At 28.3% G+C, this 13,475-nt stretch overlaps 2 protein-coding genes across 2 annotated transcripts; both read left to right on the plus strand.

The window, feature by feature from the left end:
* The first annotated feature begins 10,491 nt into the window (after nt 1–10,491).
* LOC124820830 (uncharacterized) lies at nt 10,492–11,076 on the plus strand. Its single transcript, XM_047292606.2, has one exon. The coding sequence runs from the start codon at nt 10,592–10,594 to the stop codon at nt 10,895–10,897; it is 306 nt and encodes a 101-aa protein (XP_047148562.1). The 5' UTR covers nt 10,492–10,591; the 3' UTR covers nt 10,898–11,076.
* Nucleotides 11,077–11,995: 919 nt separating this feature from the next.
* Nucleotides 11,996–12,675, plus strand: LOC124820829 (uncharacterized). The gene has a single exon (XM_088099632.1). The coding sequence runs from the start codon at nt 12,244–12,246 to the stop codon at nt 12,574–12,576; it is 333 nt and encodes a 110-aa protein (XP_087955758.1). The 5' UTR covers nt 11,996–12,243; the 3' UTR covers nt 12,577–12,675.
* The last annotated feature ends 800 nt before the right edge of the window (nt 12,676–13,475 follow it).

The following is a 13,475-nucleotide window of genomic DNA, read 5'->3' on the forward strand; positions in this document are numbered from 1 at the left end:
AATGATGTTTCAAAACATCTGGACTTAAACCTATTAAAATATAAAATAGAAAAGAATTGAAACTTTAAAACAATACCAAAATTATTTAAAATTTACCTTTTTTTAAAAAAAAAGTTATTATTTATTAAAGTTACTGTACCCTTTGTTATGGAACGATTCTGGAAGCGATATCTATTAATCTATTAATGCAAAGTAATGGTAGAAGTTTTGAAATATAAAAGCTTAAAGGCTATGATGAAGTGATGAAAAAAGTGCAGAGTAGGGAGAGGAGTAGCAGAAGACAGACATGATAATATAATAACACAATTTGTTTTCATTGACCTCGGGAAGGTGAAATGTCTGATATCTCTGATGATGATGATTCCTGTTTCCATGCTTTTCTCTTTCCTTCTCTTCCTAACCATTTTACCTAAACCGATATCTACCAAGAAAAACACATATTCAACTAAAATTCCCTTATCCAAGAACACGACAACATGGCTTAAATAATTATTAGTATTAGTTACAGTGTTTTGTTGTGTAGTCGTAACAGTGGGACATTAAAGACCTTTCTTAATCCCTCTACTGTTCCCTGAAACAAGTCATGCTCCTTATTTTGGAACAAAACCTCTCATCATTAGGTTACCCCTTTCTACCGCCAATCCCTACTTTTACCCAAACACACTCCTATTTTTTATTTTTGCCCCTTTTTCTTTCCATTTCTTTAAATATTCTTCTAGTAAAAACTGCTTTTCTTAAATAAAACAATAACTTTTATACCATTTTTAACACATGTGAACAAAAAATCAGATTAAACACTTTTATTTTAAGAAAATATATTTTTTTTATTGTAAACAAACAAGCATTGATTTCTGCTAATATAGAAACCACTTGAAAGAATTTTAAGCATAAATAAACTAACTCATTCACTATTTAAACAGAGCCAATTTACGATGGGTTTTGCATATGCAACCTTTACTGAACAACCAGGTAAAATGAAACATACTGATGAATTTGTAAATAACTATGAATTTTCTACCTGGACGCAAAAAACTATTTTTATAGTGTTTTATTGTTTAAAATTATTTATTTGAGTTTATCTGTGAGGATTATGTGTATTTGATGAGCGGCTTGAGATTATTTATAGATAAAGTTTTGAGTGAAAAAATTATGTGTGGGATAAAGAGAGAGTAAAGGATTTATGAGGATTGTTTTGTGAATTACAAATTTACTATTTGTAAAGTGTATTTTTTTTTTCTATATCTAGACTTTTAATAGTTTCATTTATTGGATTTTTCTTTAATTTTTATAATTATTATTCAAATTATACAATTACTTTTAAATTTTAATACTTTTAAGAAGAAGAACAAAATAGCTAACCAAATAATTGTCGTGAAAAAAAGAAGCCATAACACATTATTGAACATTTCAGACTCAGATTACCATTAGATTACTTGAACCTTTAACACCATCATACTAGAAACTAATTGAACATTTAAACATTAGACCTCTATAACAACATTAAATGTCATTACTTGTGCCTTTCATGAACACTCGTTGCTCATATACATTTATTAAAAAAATACAAAATAACATTATTACCAAAAGTAATTTCTTTCGATCTTGAAAAAAAAAATCATTTTATGTAAATTCTTCTATTCTACTTATATATGTTCTTCTATACAAATTAAGTTCCTTAAAAAAGTTACTTTACTAGTTCAAAATCAAAACAAAATATCAACAACTCTAAAAAAAATTAACTAAAGTTGCATAATTAAGTAAATTTTCATTCATCTCCACACATTAGAATTTCAACATTTCAATCCAATCACATTAAATTCTTACTAAAAAAAGTTTTGAATTTACCAAATTACCCATTTAAGTGAACATTTTTTTCACGAGTGCAAATAGTTATATTTAGATAACTTCCCTTATATGATGAACATTTATTCAATATGAGTCTATCATCTAAGGATTTATTCTTAAATGTTATTATATAAAGATAAAACCTAATAAAAATAAACACACTGCCATGTATTTATACTAACATATATTGTTGTTTTTTAAATTGATCATACATGTAACAAATCTATATCACATAAAAAAAGAAAAGAAGGTTTGAAGTAAAAAAGAAAAAAGTATAGAATTATTCGATCACTATTTTTAGAAAAAAGAAAACAACATTGAACAATTTTAAGTGCCTCGTATGATATGACTCCACAAGAAAAAGAAAAAGAAAATACAAATTACAAAAACGAAAAGATAATTTTAAGTTCTAGAGAAATTGTAATTTAAAAATAGTAAACTTTAAACTTTATCTCTTCATATACTTAAGACAAGTAATCGTAAAATGAAGGAGAGGAAAAATTATCCATGTCAAAGCTAGTGTTGAGAGTCTATAAATATGCAAGGTTGACGAAGATATTAAAGAATACATTAGACCAATTAGTATGAAAATGTTGACAATACCCAAAAAAATATGTAAAGAATTATATGAGATATAAAAAATATTGAAAAGTCAGAAGAACCGACAATTATGAAAAAGATCTTAAAAACTAATAAAAGGATAAAAAAATAAAAAATAACGGTCATTAACTTCTTAACGAGTGAATCTAACTGACATAAAATTCTTTCCTATACAAGAATAAATCTCCTAACCACCATGACTGGTAATTGAACACCAGATGGAGAAAAAATAATTAATATAAAAGATAAACCGTATTAATTAGTATAAAAATTTCCGAGGTAGAAAAATATTGCAAAAATTGTGTTTTTGAAAGATAGGCATAGATATGTTTAAAAAGGCAATGATGGACGATGGTGACTTACTACTAGGTGAGAGTTAAACCCTATAAATGAGGTGGGGAACACCATACCAATTCTACTTTATCTTCTCCCTACAACCTATTCTTACGTCCAAGGATCATTATTATTAACTTTTTCAATCTCTTAAAAACAATATAAATTATTAAGGTTAGGAAAATCAAAAAAGAAAATCATACCACTGTGATTCTGTCAATGTGGCCCAACAATCACATGCAAAGCGTTTTCCCACAAGGCCCCTTCAACAACAATTGTTCCTAGTCACGTGCCCATTAAATGTCAACATTTAAGGTTTTTTGGGTCCCATAATCTTCCTTCTCAACTGCAAATGCAGTTTTAATTTCTAATAAACTCACCCCAAAATCATTTCTAATTAAGGTGTGTTCATTCATATGGTATGAGAACATAAGAGTGAGATTTGGAAGAAAGGAAAGAGAGACATTTAACGAGACAATAACAACTTTGAGAGCATGTTTTTTGGGATTGAGTTTTTTCTGAAACATGGAACATCAACAACTTAGGTTATGCTTTCTTTTCCTTTACAACCAACCCTTCATGCCATTGCCTTTTTCTTCCTAACCTTTTCTTCCTCAATTCATTCATACAACTTTTTTTATAAGGATCTATATCTTTCTTTCCAATTTCATCTTTATTTTATTTCTTACTTCTTTTTAATAAAGTGAATATTAAATATGTATAACATAGCAATACACTCTTAGTCTTATTAAAAATTACTAATATTTTCTTAGCATTACGAATTGGAGAAATTGATATATTTATGGTTATTTTAGCAATAGTAGTTTGCATGATGATTTATTTAGTATAGAAATAAGGTAAAATCTATAATAGATATTAAATGAATATTAATTATGTATGATATAGCTATTCATAAAAGTCATTGTTTTTTATAACTCTTTGCTAACCGTTTGGTGTACACATTTTTATCTTTATTAATATAAATGATTTTATCCTCTAAATTTTGTAACTATTTTTTAAATTAAATAATATTTTTTTATTTTAATAATTAGGAAAATCATTTTTTATTTTGTTATCATCATAGAGTAAAGGTACACGCATACATAAATGCACACGTTTCACTGGTATAGATAATGAATATAGTATTCTAATTACAAGTTTACTAATTTAGTAAATATTATATATCTATAAATATCTCCATTAAAAAAGACATTTTCTAGAGGAGTAATAAAATGTTTTTTTAACACAAATAATAAATAGATACTGGTTATGTCTACCTCCAACTTATGTCATCTTAATACAAAATAAGTCAATAAATGCAATATTGAAAAATCGTGACATAAAGAGAATAATCTCAAATGGTGAGAAATTATTAAAATTAATACATTTCTCCTTTCTCTAGCAATGTTTGACGTGAGAGTTCAAATTATCAATACAGATGTCTTGTGTATGTATTCATGCATCTTTTTTAGCCCTGAGTATGTCAAATGAACTTACAAAATCCAATTCACGTAATTTTTTAAAACTAATTTAGTTATAATGATTTGATAAATTAATTCATATATTACAAGTTCCTCGATATAAAACCTTAGGAGGAGGAGTATTATTTAAATTATAAGTATATACTTATTTTTTTTTTGTTTGAAAACAAGAAAATAAAAACGTAAGTTTTTACAATAATTGATTGTATTGATTGGACAACCTCTCTTGGTAGGTACCAAGTAAATAGAACAGGCGGTTAGAGGTACTCATAGGCCCAACATCACATTCGGCCCAATCACATCATCCGGGCCCCACAGGCCCTACTCTTGCCAAAACAAGAGTGACAATTTAACGTTGTCTTTCACGTTAGTCACTATCCCAGCCACATCAACGTTTTCTCACTGGCAAGGGCTTGGTTTCGGGTTCGGATTCCACCGCCAACCCGAATTTCAGAAATATTACAATTACCAAGCTACAAATCACACAAGCCAATAATTTTACAATATAAATCCATTATTTTACTTTCTTTGTTTCATTTATAATATAATTACAAAGATCTGTTTTTTCTAATCACCATATTATTCTTGAAATACGTTTCTTGATTGTTTAAGTGTCAAAATATAGGTTTTCTAATTTTACATCATTTTTGTTGGTAGTGGAGACAAGATACATTGCAGTTATGATTTTTTGTCATGCATGAGACTAAAAAAAGTCTAGATTTCTTATTGGTTGTTTTTTTTATGGTGTTGTCCTTATGTTATGTCTTAGTATACATTAATTTTAACATATTATTTTTAAAAAAATATTAGAATTAATATATATCAATGTATACTTGAAAGTCCAGAAGAACAACATAAAAAAAAGTGTAACAGAAAATTCAAGGTATATTAATGTATACTTGATAATGAATGATTGTTTTGGCTAAAAATTTGATAGTAAATGAGAGCACGTGAACACATGAACTTGGAGCTAATCCTAATAACTACACCATTCCATGTGCAGAATTTGGAATTGTTTTAACACTGCAGTATCTCAGTTAAAAATTTAACCACAATTTGATTAAAGTTAGAGAAAAACACAGTGTTATCTCTCAGCAAAGCTATGAAGGATGTTATAATGAAGAAAGGTGTTGTTGTTGATTGTTGCACAAGTAGCTATGTTCTAAGGTATATTCTAACATTCTTGTTTTGCCTCGTTTTTAATCTCTCAAATTTCTGTTACACCTATAAAATTGTGCATAAATTGCTGCAAGTGTAGTTGCAGAAGACCCCAAAACCTTAATTCTTTGGTTTTTGTTGCAGTACTGATTATTGAAAATGGTTGAGATTTTATAATAGATTCTTGGTTGAATTTGGACCATTAATACTTTTCTGAACAACCCTAAGTGCAGAACTTTTCAGAGTAGACTTGGTACCATGAAGTGTGTGGGGACTTTTCATCAAACACTAAGCAATGAATGAACCTTTTCTGTACTGAGAATTTTTCTGCTACCTTGCTCTAGGCTCAGGAAGTTGCTGTAGTATTGAGAGAGTTAATTCAGCAACATGCAATGACTGATACATTTAAGGCAATTTCATACTTGGTGCTCCACCAGATCATCTTTAAATATCAGAACAGAAGCTAGCTGTTTAAAATTGGAACTGCAGGTTATATTATCATTGTATTGCTCTGACATTATCTCACCTTTTCTTTCATTTCCATTTTGTATTTTTTCTCTCGTGCCGATTAAGAGAATAGAACTAGAACAAAACTAAAATATCTTTTTTTATTTTTCTGATAAATTTGTATTTAAAACTTTTTCTTTTCATTTTTTTCTCTGTTAAAAAGTGTTTAAACACAGCTTTCACAGTTGAGGCACCGGTTTCTGGAACAATTAACAAAAGGGCAATCCGACATTGCATGAATGGTGTCTGAAATGTAGGAGTGTGACATGTCTTACAACACTAATGAAAATATATAAATAAAAGATTGATACTACTTTCTCTTTTACATATTACTTAACTTTTTCATTTCTACTCAATATATACTTAGATTTATACTTTAACTTTTCAGTAATTTCTCTTTGAAATATGAATCTCTTTGATTTTATCTAGTTAAAGTCAGATTTAACTCAATTAAAATAGAAGAGAAACTTAACTGTGTGTCTCCTGAGGCTGCAGGTTGAGCTCATTAAAAGTTGAGCGTATGTGATGTGTATTAAATTTGTAATGGCTTGAAGAAACAAAACATGGTGCGAATTCATGACTAGATGGATACTTTATGCCATCTTTGAATCTTAATGAGAACATATCCATAAATATAAGCTCTTGAAAGGCAGAAATACATTGGTGGAAGAATTCTGCTTTTCAAGTGTTGGCTGATTCTGCAAGAAACACATTTAAGCAAGAGTGGTCCCCTAGTCCCTATAGGATGCAACTGTTTTCTGACTTATATTAATTAGATTTTTGTGCCATGATTCTTCACTGTACTTAAGAGTTTCTATTTTCTAGCAAGGCTGTTTAATCACTCTATTTCTTCCAATTCAGATGCATTTCACTTAATATTTCTTGTTGGATTCACTGTAACTTTGCTTTTGCCTTGGTTTTCGTACAACACAGGTCCTCATAAAGTTGTTCAAAGCCATTTTCTTTTGAGAAGAAAAACTTCTTCAATTGACTTATCCAGCTGTTAGTCTATAAAATTATCCTTATTAAACTTCTCATTGCTGATATTTTGGGTTCCTGAAATAACTTTTTCTTCTATATTTTTTGTTTTTTTTAAGTAATTTCTTTTTCACTTTTTTTCAAAGGGACTATTTCAAAATGAATAAAAACATGAAAAAAATATTACAAGGCTTTAAACAAAGATGAATAGATAAATTTTATAATATAAAGATCTATCTTTTATAAACAATACGATTATAAATATTATCTTTTACATGGTGTTGAATAAAATCATACACATGTTAGTGTTCGAAATCTCATTCTTCATCACACATAGAATCTAGCTTCGTCGTAATAGAGATTAAAAAATATACTTTCTTCACAAACAACAAGTTTTTCGTTCCGTTTTTTTCATAAATGATAATTTGTACCATTTAAATTACTTATCTTTTATTTGTCACTATCATTTGAGCAAATAAATATAATCTCAAACCAAGCGCCTTGATACCACTTTTGATTCTATTTTATCTCTTCAATAAGTTTAGTAATAAGCGTAACGACCTTTTAAAAAATTTCCCAAAAAAAACAATTTGAACAAAATCTTTTCATTTATTTTATTATGTTCAACTCTATTGTATCTCTAAAATGTTTCATTATATGTTTTTATCTACTACTAGAAATAACGATGCAATAACTAAAAATACCAAAGTATTTAGTGAAAATAATTTTCCTAAACTTTTAAGAATTCGTGACAAGCAATAATAATAAAAAGTAACAACAATAATCACAAGACAAAATACCAATATTAAAATATTGTGGAATAATTCTTAGCAACCTACCAAAGTTATTCACAATTAAACCCCATTAAAATTATATAACGATACATAAGAGTCAAACCAAACAAGAATTTATAATAAATCAATACATCAAAATAATAATGTTCTTAAATATAGAAAATAAACTAAAATAAAAGAGTAATGTGGGACTGGTTTTTTAACCATAAATTTTCAATCAAATATTTTAACTGTCAAACAAAGAATCATATTTCAGAAACCTGTTTTCAAAATTTCGACATAGTCCACCATTTACTTTTTTATATTCTTTTTATTTAAAAAAAAAACTATCTCTATTTAAGTTAAATGAGGCAACTTTTAGACATATAATAAATACAGAATGTAACCTAACATTAACAATCACAAAATTTACTACCATAACAAAAATAAAAATACCAAAATCATCATAAATAGTGATCATTTTCAAGAATTTTAAGATACAAAATCTCTAATAAAATCACCTCAATTGAATAATAGCATGATACGTATGATACGTTTTAGTTTTATAAGGTTTTTATAACACCATTGAACAATCAAATAAGTTGTTGTACTTAATAAGAAAAGCAAAAACAAACCACGTGATCTAGTACGACTAATAATTGAAAATATTAAGTTTTGGAAATTTAAACTGTAAATTATTCCATTTAAAAAATGAAGAATTCAAAGTATCATGAAAACAAAGAAATTTAAAGTATAATTATTACAAATATATATGTTAATTATTGTCTTAACCTTGAAACATGTGCATTACAAACAGCCATGATAGTTCCAGAGTGTAAAATAAAACATCTATGTCAATGGTTCACTTTCATTGATATAGTTTTGGAAAACAAAAAAATGTGCATATTTATGAGAGTATATAATTAAAATATTTGAAACACCCTGTCCATCACTTCTCAATCAGGATGGTATCATAATGTTCATTTTTTATACCAAGACAAAATGTAATAACAATCTTCTTTCTGCACTTTTTCTTTTTGAAAAAATATTGAAATTTGTATTTTCAGTTTTTAATGAAATTTAGTTATTTATTTTAAAATAAATTATTTTACTATTTTACTGTAGATAAAAGTAATACATAATACATTTATATCTATACCTATATAAAGAAGATTACTCTTTTTAATATATGCATTTATTTTTCAATTTTATTCTTTACATATTTTTTAAAATTAAAATAATTATTTTACCAATATTATTTTTTAAGTGATTGTTTTCTCAAATTTAACCATATTTTTTAATTTAATCATTTTTTAAACTTAACTACTCTTTTAATTAAAAAATTACTACAAAATAAATAAAAACTATTTACAATAAATTGTCTAAATAAAAACTTTTAAGTGATGGTATCATAATGTTCATTTTTATACCAAGACCATGCACCATGCAACGCAGCGTTTAGCACCAGATCAAAGGTTTACGTAATATTCTTTTTTTTCTTTCTTGCATCTTCTTTCTTTCAAAAAATAAATGTTTAATTTCTACCTTATTTTAAAGCTTGTTAGATAAATGAGGCTAAATAAGTGATTACAGACTCTACGAATTTGAAGAAACTTATGGTAAAATAGATAAACTAAAAGAGAGTGTTAAAAATATTTTTTTAATATATTTTTATCGATTAAAATTTGTTGGAAACTGTATGATTAGTAAATAAGACAAAAGAGGCTAACATAATTTTATAATTTTAAACAAGTTTTAACTAATAATAAAGTATTTTGAATTTCATATGAATTTTGTAATTAAAAAAAAATGAACTCAAAATATGTCAACTAGCATTTTTTTATTATATTAATACACGTGCTTCACGTGTTTTTATAAACTTTTAACGCAGAATATGGTATGCGATTTCTATCTTCAATGATATAGTGTTTGGTGTTCGCAGGGATTAAGAAAACAAAGCATTTTTTTTTATCCACATGGCTTTAGATAGATGTCGAACAGTCAAAAATGACACATTAACATTAATTAAAATAAAATAAATATTTGACAGTTTTATTTTAAAAATATATAAATTTAATTTTAAAAATAGAAAATATATAATTAAAATATGAATATAATAAATTATTAAATAATTATTTTATTTTAATGGATGTCAAAAAATTATCATTATTTAAAAAAAAAAAAAAACTTTTCGGCCGAAACTCGTAAGCTAGAATGAATAGCCCTTAAAACGTGCTCGAAAAATTAACCCTTAAAACATTCTAGATGAATAGATTGTTTAAAAACTTTTGAGAAAAAAATTCTTATACATTAAAAATGCCAAATATGTAAAAAATACCAATATCAGTATTAATGCAGAATAAGAATTTCTTGAAAGATAAAATTCATAGATTAAAATAGAGTGTAACTGGTTAACAATGTACACGTAAAGAAGAACTAAGAATATTTTAATATAATGATTCAGAAGATTCTTTGTGATGTCTAATTCTAATGGTATTTTTTTTAAACTAGTTTTGTAAGTTTTTTGTCAACATGGAAATCTTAAAAAATTACATTTTTATAATTTTTCTGCTTTATTTTTATAATTTAGAAATTAGTTTAGCATATTATATATACTTTTTAAATTCATATGAAATAAAACTGAAATTTTAAATTTAAGAATTGATTACTGATTGAATGATGTAAATCTTTAAATTGAAGATAGTTAGATTCTGTAATAATCAATGGTAGTTAGTTTGGTGACTTTCGGATCATGAAAAGCAGAACTATCAAAAAGTATTATTATAAGACCGAATAATGGTTGTTAGGCACCGTTTTTGTTATAAGAAAGAGGAAGAAGGAAAGTTGGCAGCATGGTCTGTTTTCGTTTCTTTTCTTTTTCTCAAAACCATTATCAATTAAACTTTTTCTCCAAACATGAAAAGCAAAAGCATCTGTTTCTGCATCAGAGGGCGGCACAGCAAGAGAAAGGAAAGCAAAGTGGAAGATTTGGAGAAACATGTGAAGCCTAATTACGAGGTGAAAACAAAGGGGTGTGATCCAAGAAGTTTTGTTGGTGATGGTGATGACAGCAATGTTCATGGAGGTAGCATGGTTGGTAGCAATGATACAGGAGTTAGTGTTGCTGTGATGAGTGCAGCTCATATGTCAATGAGTGGCAATGAAGATGGATGTGGAAATGGGCATATGGGGGAATCTGGGGCAGATGCTGCTGGTGACTGATATGTCATACTCAGATGTTACTGTCAAACATAAAACTTTCATGTACTTCCTTAATAAATGTTTCTTTTTGGTGTTGTTCTTTAACTGTAATAGTTATAATTTAATGCTACTTGTTGTAATGTAAAGTTGTGGAATTTCAATTTTGATAGGGAAGTGTGACAAAACTACCCGAGGAGCTACTTCTAAGTTATCATTCTTTTCATGCAAAGTTAACTCTGATGCTTGATTTTGTTTGTCAGGGATCGTCCCTGTAAATGAGGAAAATTGTGCAAAACCCTACCATGATAGAGTGGAAATGATTGCATAACAATAATATTTAAGGGTTTTTTTTTTGTTTATTAAAGAAAAGAAAGACCCTTTTAAATAAAAATGTTTAAAACTATAAAAAGCTTGCAAAAAATATGTAAGTGTTATTTATTGGTTAGAAAGAATAATTTTAAAATGAAAATGAAAAACTTTTTCATAAAAAAACACCTTTTTCCCACCAAAAGATCGTTCATGTGAAAATCAATTTTTTTTTTTTTATATTTCTCCGTGTTATATTATAATACATTTCTCTGCAAGAGTTTAATAGAAAGTTTCAATCAACATCTTATTAAAGGCGTGAGTATAATATTTTTAGAAAGATGCACGAATATATATTTTTTATCTGTTGGAATTCAACACACATCAGGATATTTACAACAACTCAAGCATCTCCTCCAACTTTGTTAAACTCTTTTGACCAAATATATAAATATAATTATGTAAAGTTCAATTTGAATAACTATGTTGTTTTCCAAAGAGTATCAGATTCCACAAAATATTGCAGCCCCACCTAATATTGAGCTTTTACAGTGGAGAATCTTGTTCACATCCATACACTGTAATCCTTGTCTTGTGTCTTTCGCAAGACACGCACTCTTTCTAGAGTTAAGAGGTTCCTTCGTGCAGGTAAGAGTCTCCCTCGCTTTTCACAAAAATCTATCTTCTATTCTCATGCATCAAATAAGTATATAACTTATGATATGTACTCATTCCAGATGGCATATAAATGAATGAAGAGTGCACATTATAATCCTTTCCTTATGAAATAACACGATACAGATACGAGTTGATTGAACTGTTAATAAATAGAAACAGAGCATGGTAAAACGGTCTGTAGATGTGGTAAATTTAAAAACTAGAGACGCAACAGGACATATTTTGGTTCGGCTAATCGAATGAAAAAGGAATAGTTGAGCGCATCCAATGCCATTTAATGTTTACTTTGAAAAGCAGGATTCCCTTCACCACATTAACATTTTAGCATAAGAAAGGTAAGCCCCGAGAGAACCAAGGTGATTTATTCATCATCTACCTTCGGAATGGAAGATGGAGAAAGCAGGAGAAGGAGCAGACTTTCGTCTTATGAGAGAGTGGCAGCCATAAGCTTGGTGGTTCTAGCAGTGGCTTCTCCTCTCTATATAGACCACAGAGCAGAGAGTGAATTAGATGATGAGCAATCCATAAACTTTGCGTTTTTGTTGCCCTTGCTGCTCTTTGTATTGATTTTAGCCACAGCTTTATCGGCTTTTCTTGATCGCAACTTCACCAGGTTTGATCGCCACTGGATTCATAGAGTTGGTGGTTCTTCTGGAGGTATTGTCTTAATTCTTGTAGTCCTATTTCTAGTGTTGAAGTGTAAAGCGTCTGTGTAACAAGATACCATGAACCAACTATGTAGTTAGATATGCAGCAACGTCTTTGTGTCGTGTTTATGAAAAAATATACGAAACCGCTTAATATTTGGCGAGTAATCATCCTGTGTTTACTATTTAGTACATTCATGAATGGAGATATATTCCATGAATGAACCTCAATACACTAAAAAGAATGTACAGGAGGAGCCAAAGCATATTTGTGTTCAATGACTAAGATTATAACTACTCAAATTTTTCATTAACGGCTTGTTCTTAAAAGATAATGATACACTTTTCTTTTTCTTAACGGGCCGAGTCTCCAACAACACCTAGTTGACCCATCATCCTCTTCATTTTTGGACAAGTGACGCTCGAGTGAAAAGGAAGAAATAATGGAGATATCCATGAATGAACCTCAAAACACCAAGACTAAAGTATAAATTAATCTTACTAGTGTTGACATATCCACCTACGTGCATGATATCTGCAAAAGGTTTGCAAGGTTGAATTGCAAAAAGTCCATATCATAAATTTCGTACACACAAATTATATGAAGCAATTGGCTTGAATGTCCTGACAATTTCTTTTTCAATAAGGAAAATATTCTCCTTAGGTAGTAATCTATCCAATTTCAGTAAAATTATAACGACAAACTAAAAACTAAATGCAACCATAACTAAAGTATGAAATAGCTACATCCTACCACCCACATACTACTACCTAGTGTTGGTCAATCATGAGCATAGCTGCACTTATCATTAGCTCCACAAAAATAACTGTTTTGTTATTTTAACCGCACCACTCCAAAAAGGCAACGCTACCGCTAAAGAATACACAAACCAGCAGCCAGTTGATCCACCTTCAACGCATGTTCTCATTAATTATTTCATAGAGGAGAATTGATAAAATACATAGCG

The sequence above is a fragment of the Vigna umbellata genome, chromosome 1, assembly GCF_029865625.1.
Source record: "Vigna umbellata cultivar VRB3 chromosome 1, Vumbellata_1.0, whole genome shotgun sequence".
Classification (NCBI taxonomy): domain Eukaryota; kingdom Viridiplantae; phylum Streptophyta; class Magnoliopsida; order Fabales; family Fabaceae; genus Vigna; species Vigna umbellata.

Bases quoted from the DNA above. Each gene is read 5' to 3' on its own strand.
- LOC124820829 (XM_088099632.1), top strand. From the start codon at position 12,244: ATGGAAGATGGAGAAAGCAGGAGAAGGAGCAGACTTTCGTCTTATGAG.
- LOC124820830 (XM_047292606.2), top strand. From the start codon at position 10,592: ATGAAAAGCAAAAGCATCTGTTTCTGCATCAGAGGGCGGCACAGCAAG.